Genomic DNA, 17,589 nt, shown 5'->3' on the forward strand with positions numbered 1-17,589 from the left:
AGATATTTTCATTTAAATAACTGCTTGAGGGCCAAAATAGTAAAATTATCCAATATTTCTTGCCACAAAAGAGCAAAGATTAATGAAAAGTAGAAAAATTAGTACAAATTCGTATAGCTGAACTTTGTTTTTTCTTCTGTTCTATCCCATTACTTCACTACATTTCAGAGGGAAATATTGTACCTACTTTTTACTCCACATTAATTTGACACTTCGGTAACAAGTTACTTTTCAAATTGTAAAAATTTTACATAATATTACACATGATGTGTTTATAAATTTCATTGCACTGTTAAAGATTGAACCAGTGAACCACTGTGTAGTTTTGGCTCATGTTTCAGATGTTCATTAGTTGTTAGCAGTATATTTACCCTCTAAACGACTCACATGGTTTCATTTAATTAACTGTTGGAGGCCCAAAGAATAAAACTCTCTGATATTTCCCCCCCAAAAAGTAAAGAATAGAGGAAAATCTGAAAAATTCTTCTTTTCTCTACTAGAATAATCTCACAACCCCTGAGATTTATCTTGGAAACTCTTTGGAGGGGTGTTAGCCTAGTTTATCAAAAATATTTAATATATCAGTCACTTCACAAAACTAGTATTTTTAATACTTTAAATAAACTAAGCTGATAATACTTCTGTACTTTTATCTAAGTAGGATTTTAAATGAAGGGCTTTTACTTGTAATGGAGTATTTTTACACGCTTGCTGTATTGTTACTTTTACTTATTTCACCCCTGCTGACAAGAAAGTATGCACACAGACGCGCACACGCCTTCCTCTCCTCTCTGGTTGGTGCGTAATGAACGTGCGTCAGGATTTTGCGTTTGGTTCCTTCTCGGCAAGATCACTTCTCGACTTTCAGACATCGACCAAAGCAGGAAAAACATTTCCTCCTTTGCGGCCAGAGTTTTCTTTTCCCAGATCTGCTCAGACATAAAAAAATCCGAGAAATAAAACGAGGAATATCTGAATATTAACTTCACACGATGATGGATTTACGGAGTTTTGTCGCTGCTCTGCTTCTTGTCTTCAGTTTGGCGACAGTTTTCGCTGAGACTTCCGCACCTGGTAAAGGTAGGGGTGGAAATCACTGGCACTTTCACATTGTGTTGCTGAATAAGGAAATAATGGCAGCTAAAAAACATATATTTCTACCATTCATTAAATTGCTTTTAGCTGTGTCATGAATTTTTAGTATGATGGTACAAAATCCTCACCTGACTTATTGAACCTCAATTTTCCCAATCTAGGACATCGCTGTTTTAGTTTTCTTGTCTAGTGACTTAACTGCAATAAAATAAGAAATACAACTACAAAACCACTTAATTTGAGCTATGTTAGGTTTGATTAACACTTAAAATGTTTGCATTTTCAAGTTTAATATGATTTACTTTTGGAAAATCTAGGTAAAGTCTGTTTCAACTTATGACGTGAGCACATAAAAGCTAAGATAAACAGAGCTTACTGATATCATTGTGTCTTTGTTAGTTTCATATCTTAGTGTATTGTTGAAGCCTCTCAGCAGGAACAGTGAGTCGTTTTTCAGTTCTCTTTCAACCCCCCTCAAGTTGTTGTTTCAGAGTAAAGAAACCAGGAGTAGTTACAAAAAACCAGCTCCACAAGAACGAGAATTTGTTTACACCTCATTTGTGGCTACAGTAGTTATACAAACCCAGCTGTTGTCCTGTGTTGTCTGCTGATAATAACATGACTGAACCACAGCCTGTGTGTTTACTGTGGTCTGTTTCCATGGAAAACGTCCCAGGAGGATTAGCAGTAGTTACAAATACACACACATATAATCTGCCCCTTGTAACATTTTCAGCTAATCTCTCTAATATGAGAGGAAAAATGTTTGTTCTTCTGAAAGACATGAGGCCAGCCATCATGATGACTGTTTGCCCCTCATATCTTCCTCTCTCTTCATTGTTTTGGGTGTTTTAACCAGTTCTCTTTGCCCCCCTGCAGCATGTGAGTCGTCGAATGCGACAAACTGTGAGGAATGTCTGAGAAACGTGACGGTAAGTCCTGGGAGAAAGCCTTTCTGTTTCTGCTGGGTTGGTTTTATTCTGGGTTTACAACTTATTTGTGTGTGTGTGTGTGTGTGTGTGTGTGTGTTAAATGGACAAATAAGGAAAGTATCTCAGGTGGAGGAACTCATAGCCAGTGGCTCCTCCTCCACATCCACACCAGTTTTACAGGTTTGAGAAGTAACTGATCTGTTGTCCCATCCCACCCTCCTTCCTTTTCTGCTTTTGTGTGTGTGTGTATGTATCTATAGTTGCCCTGAATAGCTCAGGGCTCATTGTTTGTTCTGATAAAAGAGGTCATTATGTGTGTTTTTTGTTATTTTTTACAGTGCTTGTGGTGCATCAAAACGAAGTCGTGTATAACATATCCAGTGAGCACCATCCTTCCACCGCATGCGCTCTGTCCACTGAATGATGCACGCTGGGGGCTCTGCTGGAGTAAGAGAGCATGCACACACACACACACACACACACACACACACACACACACACACACACAACTGACCTCATTACATCCACCACAACTTCAATGAATCCATCCTTATACTCTTACTACATTGAATTTCACAGGGAGATGGTGCACATACTTATACTGAGCTACATTTCTCAGATGTAGGTTTGAAACTAACAATTATTTTCATCATCAATTAATCTGACAATTATTTTCTCAATCAATTAATCATTTGGTATATTAAACATAAAATACTGAATACTGCAAAAACAAATTGATATCTTGTTTTGTGTGACCAACACTCCAAAACCTCCAAAATATTTCATATACGATTATAAAAAGCAGGGAAGCTGGAATTAGTGAGCGTTTGGTGTTTTTGTTTGATAAATGACAATTAATCGATTAATTAAACAATCAATTCATTCAGAAAAATAATTGCTAATGATTGACTAATCGTTTCAGCTCCATGTTTACATACATGTCGAGCTAGTTGATTGACAGAATATTTATCAGCAACTATTTTGACAATCAATTTATCATTTCAGTTGTTTGTCAAGCAAGAATGTCAAAAACTCACTGGTTCAAGGTTCTCAAATGTGAGATGACTTCTTGTCTTTACATGATAATAAACTGATCATTCTTGGAATTTGGACTGTTGCTCGGACAAAAAGATACATTTGAAGATGTCATCTTGGAGTCTGGGAGACCGGGATGGACATTTTTCACTGTTTTCTGATATTTTATTGATTAAATGACTAATTGAGAAAATATTGGCAGATTAATCGATAATGAAAATATTCGTGAGTTGCAGCCTTAAATACATACAATTTATACAGAAAGCATATGAAAAGCACATAACATTTTGACGCCTCAAACATACAGCAGTTACACCCCACTGCTGCAGGTAACCATAGCAACATCACTTCAGTTAACTCCCACTGCATTGATTAAACTTTAAGGAAACTTAAAAATATATGAGGATCTGAACACAGTCTCTGATTTTGCCAGTTTTCAGTGGCCTAGCATGTATTATCACAAACATAACGTTTTGCAGGGGTTGGCGATATGAATGAAATCCTGGGAACAGTCTGGAAAAATCTATTGAGAAACTGTTAAGGCATAAAATAAAGTGCAATAATAACAGGGATGTATGTTTTTGGTTAATCCAGCAAATTAAATACCTGACAAATCAAAGCATTTAAATCAATGCATTTGAATGAAAAAATCCAATATTGCCATAGAACAGTGCTGCTCATTGACTTTGCAACACTGCTCACAATTGTCTAATACAACCAAATATATTTACAAGATGCATTCCACTGTTTTAACCGTGTGGCAAAATCTCTTGTAGACAAAACCTGACTTTTAATTACACTTAACAAGCACATCATGGTCTGGCTGCAGCAAAATGCTAATTTAACATTCTGTCACAATATACATTTTACTACAAAACTTTCTTTCACTTATGTAAAATGTGAATTTAGGACCTACATATAAAAGATGTGAGTATGTCTTTCAACACTAACAATAAGTGCAACGCTGGAATGACATTTATTTCCTAAATCTTCAAATAATATCACAAGACACATTAGCCTACAAGCAGTAAAGAGTGCCACAGTCAAACCTTACAGGACAGTCACCAGAGAATATTCATATAGCTGGAGGATGTTCATGTAAGGGAAGGAAAATACAATAAGAGCTAAGAAAAGGGGATGGAACATATATTTTTTTACATATCTTGACTTATATCTTGAAGGTAAACCTGTGACAGTGACCTCCTGCATAACTCGTTGTGTTTCTCTGTCTCTGTTCTGCAGTGAACTTCCAGATATTGATAATCACATTGGCCGTGGTAGGTGGAGTTATCATCATCGCCTTCCTGGTCTGCTTGTTCTGCTGCTGCAAGTGTGAGAATGTGGGGTAAGTCTGCAATGAGCTGCGGTCGACCTTATCTGACAGATCAGGAACACTGTGACGAAACATCATCCTCCTCCACAATGTGAACCCTGAGGGACTAAACTATGCTATAGGTTCAATTTTTTAGCTTTGTCACACAATTGTACCTTCAGTTGTGCACAAATGGTTAAGACATGAATGAGTTACCGATGAAAAAAAATTCAAAAAGACTTTTAGAGGTGTTTAAACACAAACCACAATATAAACAGTTATAGAAGGGGCATTTTCATGTGAAAACATTTTTGTTGCTGTTATTATTACAGCTGTATTTATGGTTACGTATATAATTATCTTTTAAATACAGGAAAAGGCTCAGACGTTACCTCATGTTATAACATTAGAAAACTTTCTAGTGTCTTTTCATTTTACATGAGGTGTGCACAACATAGAAATATTGACAAGCTATATAACATCAGAATAACAATAACAAAATTATTTTAAAAAATATTGAATTTGAATTTTAAAAGAATTATTCCAAAAGCACACCTTTTACAAAACATAGTTTATATATATTTTAAACACATTTGAGAATGTATTCTCCTATCCAATTCATTTAATAATAATAATAACAATAATATGTTTTTTCATATAGTACCTTTAAAAAACAGAGATCACAAAGTCCTTTGACAGACAAAGCAAAAGCGGGATACTCAGAAGGCAATATAACAACAGAGAGCCAAACACTAAAGCCAACCAAAAGCAAGACAATAATTAAGGTAAAGTTAAGATAAAGTGAAAACAAGAAGACAAAAGACGCATAAACACAGCGGAGAGAAGACAGAAGGATGATGAAAGATGAAGACAGTAAAAGAGATTTTTTAAAAAAGCAATAAAAAGATGACCTCACATAAAAGCAAGTCTATAAAAATGGGTCTTTACGAAGTGCTTTAAAACAAGTCACCGATTCTGTGAGCATTATTTCCTCATGCAGGTCGTTCTAAAGCCGACAGGCCCTGATGTCACCTTTAGATTTAAGCTTCGACTTTAAAGCGGCCAAAATGGCCACACCTGAGGATCTAAGGCTGCAAACTGGCTCATGTGGGGGTCAATATTTATGTTATGTAGCTCGGGGCCAGACCCAGACGTGCTGAGAGAGTGCAGAGAGTGAGAGCATTGGTTTAATTCTGGGGATTGTTCTTATTTGAAGGAAGCAGGACTGGACAACTTCTTTGATTTTTGGTTCAAAGCTTAAATCTGAATCAAGGAGTACTCTCAAATTTCTGGCAACAGGCAGCATTTTGTTGTTTTTCTCTTCAAAGGCAACATTTAAAAAGACACTAAAAATACCTAAATGGAGATCAAGTTTTAGATAAATCTGGTTCCTAGCATTTTCTAGCATGTTTAACCTTTACTTCTAATGTTTATTTTATCTTTACGATCCCATCTCTCTCACTTCCACCCCTTCTGTTTCTGGCTCTATAAATATCTGTCTTACCCTCTGTCATATGCATGCATGTACCAAACATCACATGTCTGCTGCAGGGTGTCCTTAGATGTTTTTGAAATTGTCTTTTAACTACAAGTCCAAAAATTATGAAAATCACCTGATTACCGAAGGGATTAACCCTAACCCTAACAGCTACAACAGTACCTCAAGGCTGTTTTGGGGTTTGTTTTGAGTATTTTATCTGTAGATTTTCAGTGATTCTGCACTCATGCCTCAGAAAATTAATATGACTTTTTATATCGAAACAGTTACATATATGTGTCACAGATGCTTATGTTTAGGTATAAGGTTGAAAATGGTTAGGCTTAGGTATATGTTTTCTATGTCACAGTGTGGTTAGGGTCAGAGTCAGAACTCTCTGTAAGAAGACTTTTGTCAGTCAGTGACCTTCGTCATATTTGTGCTTATAGTATCTGTCAAGAGGTAAATACATTACAAGGTGATTGTGTGTGATTATGATCAGTTTGTTCTGTGGGGGATTTCTAATGATGTGACGATAATATACTGTACTGCCACATACTGAACATTTCTGTTGACCCTGGTGTGGTCACCTTTAGGCGTGTATGCTTGATGCACACACACACACATGACTGCTTTGTGGCAGCTATGGCTCAAGGGGTTAGAACAGGTTGTTCACTAGTCATAGGTTTGGTGGTTTTATCCCCAGCTGCTTCTGTTCACATGTCGAAGTGGCCTTGAGCAAGAGAACCCCAAATTTCTCCCAATGGGCACTGTGCACACCACCATAGTGTGTGAATAAGAGGCAAAATTGTAAAGCTCTTTGTCCACTAAGGTAGAAAAGTGCTGTGCATATATTTACTCACACTGTCTAATCATAACTTTGGTCTTGTGTTGTGTGCCAGATCCAACCGGTTCCAGGCCAGGATGCAGAAACAGGCCAATACCGTAAAAACCAAGCAAGAAGAGAGGTGAGGAAAATGTTTCGTAAACATGACATGATGATGAAAATTATACTTAAAGTTTGTGTCCCTGGTTTGTGTACATCTTCATGCATAGTTTACCACTTGTGCCTCTGTGCTAAATGATGCATTTCAAAAGACAAAGTGTCCATCTGCACAAGTAAAACTTACAGACTTCTAAAGTGGACTTGAATTTACTCTGGGTCGTAAACTGGATTCAACAATGGAGTCTGACCATTCTCACCTCAGCTACCATCCTCTCCAAGCTTTGGACACACAAACACAACTTCATCATGAGTTTTCTCCCTCTTAAACAAAGAACTAACACTTCCTCGTCCATGCTGTTTCACCCTGATATACACCCGATACACTTTTATACTTCCCTCTCTATTTAGCCACATATAATTCTCTGTACGCAGCTCTTTAATCTTGTGTGCAACTTTTCCCCATGTCACTGTAGACTGCCGCCGCAAGCTATCAGCTGTAAACTGTAATGACTCATTCACTGTATGGACTGTGAGTGTCCAAAATTGCTGTGTGCAAATTAGTTTGCTAAATAGTGGCAGCACCTTTTTTTTTTTTTTTTTGAATAATGCAAATCAAGTGAAGTTTAGCCATCCTCTTGATTTAGCAGTGATTTATAATATTTGTTTATATTTGCCATGATAGTACAAAGCAGATTTATTTGTATAAAGATGTATAAACAGACTCATACAAAAGCCTCATAATTTATGCACATCATAGGGTGCATTTAGCCTTCCATTAAAATGTGTGTTTGTCTGATGGCTTAAAATCTACAGTACACCAGACACAATAGCTGACCCTGCTGCATTGTTGGTTACGATACATATCAGTTTTCCCTCATAGTTTAAAACAAAGGCAACACCGATTAGGGTAAAATGCACACGTCAAACTGTTATCAGCCCAAACTGGTTTGTGGTCACATGGCTTGGGAGTGTTTAAGAGTGCCAAAAATATTACTAGTCATTGTGTGGCTCATAAGAGAACGTCTTGTCTTTACAGGAGGGCAGAGATGAAACAGAGGCATGATGAAATCAGGAAGAAATATGGTGAGCTGTCTTACTCACTAAAACACCTATTTGTCTCTTTCTCACACTCATGTATATAATCACTTAAAGAAAAGCTAAAGTTTCCAAATATGGGCTTCTGAATTTTGGTGAAACAATTAATTACAAACTACAAAATGAGTATATATATAAGTTATATATATAAGTGAGTATAAGTTATCTTCTGGTTTACAATTGGCAGAGGATTTTATTGAATCTAAGCATGACTTTGCTGATTGTTTTTATGTTTCTCTAGGTCTAAGTGGACAAAATCCTTACTCCAGATTTGCGTGAGAGGATCCATGAACCGAGATTTTACTCTGTGAACCTTCTGTTTTTCCCCTGAACTCTCACACCTCAGACATCAACAACACATCTTGTGGCTCTGAGAGTAAATATAACCTGAGAATAAATGTAAACTATAACTAAGATAATTTCAGAAAAGTGACAGTTGTTTTGTATATGCTGCCTCTGGCTTCATCCAGCCAATGAACAAGAATGTTGTGTTCACTGTAATGATCCAAGAGGCTGCAACCAAAGGCTAGAGTACACACATGTAGCAACAGTGTTCGCTAAGGCTATAGTAGTGTATCCTGTGGCTCCTGTAGCATTAGTTATACTATTTATGGGACTATGTCTTAAGTTTAATTGTACAGGATGTAAAGAATCCAATTTGGTTGCTGAACAATTCTTTCCTTTTGCTTAAGAAAATCTATTAGATGTGTAAATTTTCAGATTTTTTTTGCGGAGTTTAGAGATGTAATTAGGAATTACAACCTATTTTTGCACTTTGTGTGATTTTTTTTTTTTTTTTTAATAGTGTTTCAAACTGACTACAACTACTATTTTTCTGTATTAGGTTCCGAAAATACAGTAGCAGTCAAAAGTTTGGACACATCTTCCCATTCCTTTGAATGAGGAAGTGTGTCCACACTTTTGACTGGTACTGTAAGTTCATATTATGAGGTCAAAAGGAAATCTTCAGTCTTGCACTCCGACTTGATTGAGTAATCATTAATTTAAATTGAATGTGTTGATCGTACAGTTGGATTGAAATCAGCCTAATTCTAATATTTCCTGTATATCCTGTAAACAAACAGGTCTAATAAAAGAGTTTGGACTGATGACTAATTCTGCCAGTGACACTTGACTTTTATTGTGTTTGTGTTTTACTTGGATAGTGCTTTTATTAAAACGACACTTGTGCCTTATATTTTGTGCCTTAGTTATTAAAAAAAAAAACCTCACATGACTGCTGTTGTATTTTTCATTGCAACGGCTTTACTGCGCCTCTCGTAGCGTAATTCAACACACCTTGCCTCAGGTCTGTAAAGGCTGAAGGCTGACATCTGCTGTGTGAGGTAAAGAAAAAGGTAATTTTGCACATCAAAGATATTTCAGAAATTCAGTGACTGTGATTTATCTTTAGCTCCAGAAGTTAATATTCAGAAATTAAATCATAATAAATGACCAGGCTGTGATGGGTTATTGAATTTTATAAAATATTTGAAAGTGCTGGATTTCTTTATATTTTCATAAAGAGGCTTACCAAGCAATCAAAAGGAGAATTGGCGATCACATTCACATTGATTAGTAATTGATTAATAATGACTCTTAATTGGAATTGGAATTTTCCATTACATAAAGAAATGTCTTGATATGATCATAGATGCCAGTAGGTATTTATAGGGGGAAGAAAGACACATTCCAATATGGTTGAATACAATTTCCTCTGCGAAACATTAACTTTCTTTGTTTTTGGACAATACATCATTCCAGCTTTTGAAATTAATATTTGATATTTTGAGGTCTCATATCCTATTTTAGATGTTTGATTATTTCTTGCCATGCATATTTTTTCATGTATGTATTTTTGTTTTTTTCTTTACATACATACTGATGCTATTCCTAATGTATGTATGCTCAGAAAGCACCTGTTAAAAATGGCAAAATGGACTTGAATAAATGTTTAAACTAAAATAATTCTTAAGTTTCTTAAGTAATTTGTGAAACTATTATTTGCGATAATAGCACTTTCTTGTTTTTCCAGGCTTATGATAATTTCTCGCACTCTATGTGTTGCTTTTTTGAATAATTTGAAACCATGTTGAGTTTACTCAAATGTGCTGTATAAATTGCTCTGCCTTGTTTTGTAAAAAAAAAAAGAAGGATTCGCAATTCTTATTGCATAGCCCACATTCACATAATGGCTTGCATATGTTCTGATTTCAGAATCATGACCAGGTTTATTGTTAATTGTTAAAAAATATACATAAAATGAAATAATCTTAAATACTACAAAAATAGAAGGAAAGAAATTTACAATAAAAAAATATGTAAAATATATTCTAAGTGTGTTACCTTCAGGGTCTTTGGTTCGCGTGATCGAGGATTCTGCATACGTGCGCGCTCCCGCGTCCGCGCTCCCGCGATTTAGAAGTCACGTGGTCATCTCAGATCCAATCGTTTACTCTCAACAGCGGTCCAAAGCGCGCGCCCGTCAGTGGAGGAGAAGAGAGGACAGAAGGCGGCAGAAAGACAAATAAAGACCAATTAACCGTTTATTCTGAGAATCGTCACACGAAATCCAGCAGAGATGTCAGAGGAAAAGCCAAAGGTAAGATATTAAGTTTTAAACAGGTGTAGATTTGCAGTGATGGCTTAGTCGAGCTCCATTTCTCAGATGTGCAATCTAAAATGGCCTGGTTTGCACGTTTCTCTGATTCGGCGCAGTGTTTGTTTCGCAAATGAATGAGTACCCGCACATCCATATTTACGTTTATATGCGCTTACACGGCGCACAGTGGACGGTAATAGAAGAGATTATATCCTACAAATCACAGACTCGGAAGATTGTGAGATGAAATATCAATTACATCGTGATTATCATTTGCGGATTTTTTCTTTGTCGAAACGGGACCACGTTATGTCCGCAAATGCCGCAACTGCAGCAGCGACAACAGAGCGCTAACAGAGGTGACGCACTGACATAAAAAGTAAAGTAGACGTTCAGCTCCTGTTGTTTTTTAATGTTTCAGCGCTTGTTTTTGTTGCAGCACAACAAAACAAAACTGTTAGCTGGCAGCTAAACCGTGCATCGTTCCTGAAGGGAGGGCTGACGGTCCAACCAACTAGCCCGGAGCTAATCATGCTAATGTTAGCATCTGTGACTGTTCGGCAGCTAACATATTGTATCCTGCCTGTTTGTTTTGGTTAAATATCTACAACATTGTGTGTCGTTATACACATAAAGGGGTCCAATTTCAGTCTGCTGGGTATGAAATTACTTGTAAAGTTAAAGTCTGTATGTATCAGGAGCCTGGTCAGGTAACTTACGTAGTTTACGTCTCTGTTAGTTAACTGTAGTGTATGTGTCCCTCTACTGTAGGCTCCCTAGTGCTGATTGTGACATGCCGGTTTAATAACTGCTCAACACGTTTGTGTCCGCAGGAGGGAGTAAAAACCGAGAACGATCACATCAACCTCAAGGTTGCAGGGCAAGATGGGTCGGTGGTCCAGTTCAAAATCAAAAGACACACACCCCTCAGCAAACTAATGAAGGCGTACTGTGAACGGCAGGTGAGTTCACTGCTCTTTAATGTCCTCCTGTTCAGCTAAATACAAGCATTAAGGAGTTGCTGTAATGCCTTGTTGCCTCCACTAGTTGCACACTTTGCTTCACCTTCCTATACCTGCACTAGAGCTGCAACTAACGATTATTTTTGTTATTGATGAATCTGTTGGTTACTTTCTCAATTAAAACATTTGTTGTTTGGTCTCCAAAATGTCAGAAAATGGGGAAAAATGTATATTACTGTTTCCCAAAGCACAATATGCAACCTGAAATGACCTGTTTATCCCAACCAATTGTCCGCAACCTAAAGATGTTCAAAGAGGACCAAAGAAACCAGAAATATTTACATTTAAGAAGCTGGAACCAGAGAATATTCTTTAAAAAATGTCTCAAAATGATTAATCTATTACCAAAATTGTAATTTTCTTTTCTCTCTGCTCCTGCAGGGTCTCTCAATAAGGCAGATCAGATTCAGGTTTGATGGTCAGCCTATCAATGAAACGGATACACCTGCACAGGTAAGAAATAAATCTGGTCACTGTTCTATTCTCTATAACCTCATTGAAACATCCTTATTACATGACGGTAACATATGGAGAGGATTCCCTAGAACAATGTTGTGTATATTTAACATTGACAGCATGACTGAGACATTCTCTGAGTAGCCTCAAATCAGTATGTTTTTATATTTTCATCCCTGCATCAATTATCCCAATCAGCAATGTTTATGTTGACTAAATTGAACATTTGTTCCTCTCAGCTGGAGATGGAAGATGAAGACACCATAGACGTTTTCCAGCAGCAGACAGGCGGGCTCTGCTAAGCCCCTCCCACCTCATTGACGCCACCCTCAGACCACGCCCTCAGCCATCTTCACTGTTCTCCCCTCTCCATCGCTCCTCTCAGCCTATTATTATTATTATTATTATTATTATTATTATTATTATTATTATTATTATTATTATTTCTTCAGTTTAAAGATGTCTGTCATGGTTTTTCGTCATGTGTGGGGGGGCTCCTCAGCTGTTAATGTACCGTCTCAGCCAGGACTGAACTTTTTGTGCGTGTCAACAGTCTCTCTGCTGGCCAATCAGGACAACCTTTCCTTCTGGCAGTGCAGGCTGTGATTGGACCAACAGCGCGTCACAGCTGTTCCTGGTTTGTCAGTGCTTCTCTCTCTCATTCACTCTCCAGTGAAAGCTTGGTATCCAGTAGTTTGTCACAATTTTCATCCATCGGAGCCGAATGCGAGGCTCTGCAGTTTTTTGTCCAGGGATCACTGTCAGTGGGCATGAAAATGTTTTGAGGTGGAAGCACTATCTGAACTTAATACACACCCGCCTTCCATTTCACTTCACTTTCTTGTGTGTTCTTTTTGTCTAAACGGTGACTCCTGCTCTTCAGTCAAAATGTATTTTAATTCTCTCTGCATTTTAGGTGCTTTTGCTAAAGAGTTCTGCAATGTTTTTGTATTTTTTTTTTTTTTTTTTTAAGAAAATAACACCCAAGGGGCTTGCTGAAGTTTCTGTACAGAAGTATCAGAGTGGATGTTAGATAAATGTTGTGGGGCTTGGACCAATACTCCAAAGACCGAACTTCTATTTCATATTTAATGTACTTGGATCGCTCTAAAAGCAAACCGCAAGGTCAGAACGGTCACATTTAAGGGAGTTTGCATTGCGGTAATGTTGTTTGCTTCCTCTTTGACTGCTAAAAATTGAGAAAGATTCTTTGTGGGTATCTGCGGTACTTGCTGGTATTCATTGATACAGGAAAAACGCCTGTGTAGGGGAGGGGAATTTAATTTACACCATTGAGTGTAAATTAAATTCCTGAGCATCCTCAGTTGGGTGGGCACAGGCTGGTTAAGGATAGTTTCTTGATGTGAAATACATAACTTTCTTTTCTTTCCCCTATTTTCCATTAAAGCAGGCCAGTAGCCAGTCCCTATGATATTCTTACAAGTGGCTCTGCTTGTGGGTTTTACATTGGGTGAGGTTTGAAAGTCGAGGGTGGGCTGTGGGTGGGAATAACTGGAAGATGTTCCTCCGTTTTGGGGTCAGCTGTCTTATCTCTATTGTTTGCGAATGTAGGCGGACGGGACAACTGATTCTAGATGTGCTTTGAAGCGGGGCAGCTTCCAGTTTGAGCAATGATATCCAACAAAAGTCAGTATGTTTTTGTTCACGCGTTTTGAAGACACTTTTTACTACTATGTCAACTGCTGAGCTGTTTGAGATATTGTTTTCTTGTGTGTGTGCGAAAGGCAGAAGTTGCAGACCATCTGTGCAAACACCTTTGACTGCAGTGCTGAAAACAGTGACGATATCTCAAGTGGTGATGAGTGTCTTCAATATTTTACAGTTTGGAGAGAGATGCATGCGGTTAGTTGCATATCGGGAGGGCAGGGAGGTCCACCAATGGAGTTTGGGAGATAAGTGTTCTGTGCCCACAGGGCCCCGTTTTTCGTACATGATTAACCAAGTTGGCTTGGTTGATGGTCTGATGTGAGCTTGGAATTTTCAGGTCTTTGAATCTTGGTTAAAATGTATTCGTCCATCAGCTCAAACCTGCAAAAGTGAAAGCTTATTCTGAGTGAGTTGGGTAATCACAAAACCTTTTTAAGTATATCTCAATTAATTTATTTTCACATAAGGCTGCACCTTTCTTTAGAGGCACCAATAGATCAGTGTTGTGATAGTTGGACAGGTTTGAGTTACATACTAAAAAGTACAACCAAAAAAAATGCAATTTACAAAAAAAAACAATCAAAATTGAGTTTGGCATTACATGAATGAGTCTCGTAGACATTTGCAGTATTTAAAATGATGCAAAATAGGCTGCAATATTAACTGTAATTGGCTTTGTGAAATTATCTTTCAGTGTGTTTATGTTAATGTAATTATGCTCAGCCACAACAGAAAGGTGCTGTCCTTTTTTAATAGTAATTCAACCCTAAATCATGTTTATCGAGCTAGATTTTTGGTATTCTATACAACAAAGACAGTCAGTGCCATTCCTTAAACATTTATAGATGAATATTTGACAACAGCGATTGGAAAAATGTACTGCCGTCTGCTGTTCACTCTTCCCTCCCTCACTCATTAAGAAAAAGCATTTGCCTTGTACAGAATTGTGTTGTACACAGACGTGTTTGATCTGTATGTGGTTACTCCTGAGAATTTGCTTCTGCATCAACCGATCACAAGTAACGATCACGGTTTCAGCTTTTCCTCTCTTGTTACTTTTTGAAAACAATAGCAGTTATCCAAGACAAACAAATAAGCCCTCCACTTGCATTTGCAAATCTGAGCTGGACTAAGACCTCTTGAGCTGGCTAACATATTAGCTTGGATTAGCTAAACTTTGTAATGTACGAAGAACAGGGCCCAGGTCTTGTCATGTTATTTGTTTCTCTACTGATTTGTACATTATTTGTGGTCTTTTACTACTGTATACAATAAATATAGTTTGGTACTCAGATTTGGTGTCACAAGCTTCATTATTTCGTACTTGTGTGTTTTGTTTTGTTTTTTAAAAAATCACTCCAAATACTGATTTGTCCATTCTCATTCATGAAGATATTTTTAGGCAGATAGATAAAAACTATGACAGCCATTATTTGTCCATTTATCATGTTGTAGAGGTTAATATAGGGCAAGGACACATCATTTATTGCGTAAACTAACTATTAAACTATAAACTATGAAAACACAATACTTCAAGTAACTCAAATATGCAAGTGTCATTGGAAAAGCATACACACCAAGTTGGCAGGTAGATTTTTTTAGAGACTAATGGTCTCCAACTTTTAGCCCTTCTGCTGCCTGGTATACATTTTGTCACTTGTCAAGGCAACATGGCTGACATTGAATTATATATAGTTGGTGTGTGTTTCGTTATGCAAGACAGGGTTTCAATTCCTGCTGGCGCCCTGCCTGCTAAAAATGTTTGCACAAGATCTTCACATCTGGTTTGGGTAATGAGTAGACAGCTAGGTGGTGCCACTGAACCATGATATGGTTACTGTCAGTGGTGGAAGAACTACTCAGATCCTTTATCTAAGTAAAAGTCCTGCATGAAAAATCTACTTAAGTAAAAGTACATAAGTATTAGCAGCAAAATGTACTTAAAGTATTGAAGTAAAAGTAGTGGTTTTGTCCCTCTGACTGATATATTATTGTATATGACATCATTAGATTATTAATATTGAAGCATCAGTGTGTAGGCAGCATGTTACTGTTGTAGCTGCTGGAGGTGGAGCTAGTTTGAACCAATTTATATACAGTTAGCTAGTTTAGTCCAGTGGTCCCCAGTTTTTGGACTTTTTCTCTAATCTTTGAGTTTTGGTGAAACATAGGATCATTTGAACATTTATTGAAATGAAACCATGTGAGAAGTTTAGAGGGAAAAATCACTATTTGTTGAAGCTGTTAACAACTCATAGACATCTGAAATGTGACCCCGACTACTCACTGCTTTTTGTAAGACAACAAAAGCCAAAAAGGTTGGAAACCACTGGTTTCATCTTAAACAATGTGTTGTATTTTAAAAGCTTGTTATATAATCCATTGTGTCAAACCTTCATCTGAAAAGTAACTAAAGCTGTTAAATGTAGTGGAGTAGAAAGTACAATATTTCCCTCTGAAATAAAGTGGAGTGGAAGTATAAAGTACAAATACAGTACTTGAGTAAATTTACCTAGTTACTTTCCACCACTGTTGTGAGACACCAATGAACTGTTTACCTCACTTAAAAACAAAGGATCACTAAACTGAAGGAAGCAGCTTAAAAAAACTGTTGATATACTACACCATTCAATTACAGATGTCTGATAGTTATTTTAGATAGTTCATATCATTGTATTGAACTATGTGCCATTGTGACAGGTCTTAATGCCTCTACTAAGCCCTTTTGTAAACATAAGAACAAGGCGCATAACATTAAACCTGGATGAAATGATTTTGTGGCTGCAACCAGAGAAGCTTTTAAACTCTGGTCAGACTCATGAAGGTGTAGGGGTCATTGCCCGAACATAAAAAAAACGTACCAATGCAAGATTTAAATATGCTCTTTGTTTTATTAAAAGAAACGAGAACACAATTAGAGCTGATTCACTTGCCAGGAAGCTGCAGAATAACCATTATGACTTCTGGAAAGAGGTCAGAGTTATGAATAATAGTAAAACTTCCTTACCATCCAACATTGAGGGTCAATGTGACCCGGAAAAGAAAGCTGAGGTGTGGCCTGAGCATTACTGTAATTTTTCCAACTGTGTTAAAAGTAATTTAGTTGAAGTATAAATATTGATCTTTCTGGTAGCCAGGTCAGATGATATTTATGATGCCTTTATTATGGTAGATGATAACAAGGTTTGTGGTTTGGATCATATTACTGCAGAACACCTAAAGAATGCCAGTCACAGGCTCTGTCCTCTGCTTGCCATGAGTTTTGCTGGTCTCATAGTTCATGGTGTCCTTCCAGATTTTATCACCTCTGTATTGTTAGTGCCCGTCATTAAGGACAAGGCTAGTAAATTAAATAGCGTGGATAATTATAGACCTATTGTCCTTGCCAGTATTCTCTCAAAAGTGCTGGAAAGAATCCTGCTAACAAGGTTGGAAATGTTTGTTCTCACCACCAATAACCAGTTTGGCTTTAAAAGAAAACACGGCACTGATATGTGTATTTATGCTTTAAAGGAAACAAATATTGAAGCCAAAATTTCACTGTATTTATGTGTTTACATTGTTTATTGATGCATCCAAGGCCTTTGACTGAATTAATCATGAAGAATTATTTCTGGAATTGCTTACTAGAGGTGTTTCAAAGTATATACTTAGACTACTAGTCTTCTGGTTTGCCCATCAGACAATTCAATGGTTAAATGGGGGCAATGCTGTATCTGCCATGTTTTATGTAAATAATGGTGTTTGCAAAGGTGGAATTTTGTCTCCTATTTTGCTTAATGTGTATATAAACGACCTATTGAAACAATTGAATGGGTGTAACACAGGCTGTCTTGTTGGAATTATTAGTATTATCAGTCATTAAATTTAATACCAAAAAGAGTAATGTCATGATAGTCAGAAGTAGAGATGATAGGAAAGTAATCTCTCCTGTGTTTCACTCGTGCGA

General features: G+C 37.1%; 2 protein-coding genes across 2 annotated transcripts; both read left to right on the forward strand.

Moving 5' to 3' along the window:
• The first annotated feature begins 774 nt into the window (after window positions 1-774).
• LOC137199308 (pituitary tumor-transforming gene 1 protein-interacting protein-like) lies at window positions 775-10,045 on the forward strand. Its single transcript, XM_067613517.1, has 7 exons — window positions 775-1,080; window positions 1,975-2,027; window positions 2,366-2,474; window positions 4,305-4,407; window positions 6,754-6,819; window positions 7,834-7,880; window positions 8,134-10,045. Exons 1-7 carry the CDS (start codon window positions 993-995, stop codon window positions 8,169-8,171), a joined length of 504 nt encoding a protein of 167 aa, XP_067469618.1. The 5' UTR covers window positions 775-992; the 3' UTR covers window positions 8,172-10,045.
• Window positions 10,046-10,337: 292 nt separating this feature from the next.
• On the forward strand, window positions 10,338-14,934 carry LOC137199309 (small ubiquitin-related modifier 3). Its single transcript, XM_067613518.1, has 4 exons — window positions 10,338-10,494; window positions 11,328-11,456; window positions 11,898-11,969; window positions 12,212-14,934. Exons 1-4 carry the CDS (start codon window positions 10,474-10,476, stop codon window positions 12,272-12,274), a joined length of 285 nt encoding a protein of 94 aa, XP_067469619.1. The 5' UTR covers window positions 10,338-10,473; the 3' UTR covers window positions 12,275-14,934.
• The last annotated feature ends 2,655 nt before the right edge of the window (window positions 14,935-17,589 follow it).

The sequence above is a fragment of the Thunnus thynnus genome, chromosome 16 (assembly GCF_963924715.1).
Source record: "Thunnus thynnus chromosome 16, fThuThy2.1, whole genome shotgun sequence".
In the NCBI taxonomy this organism is placed as follows: Eukaryota; Metazoa; Chordata; class Actinopteri; order Scombriformes; family Scombridae; genus Thunnus; species Thunnus thynnus.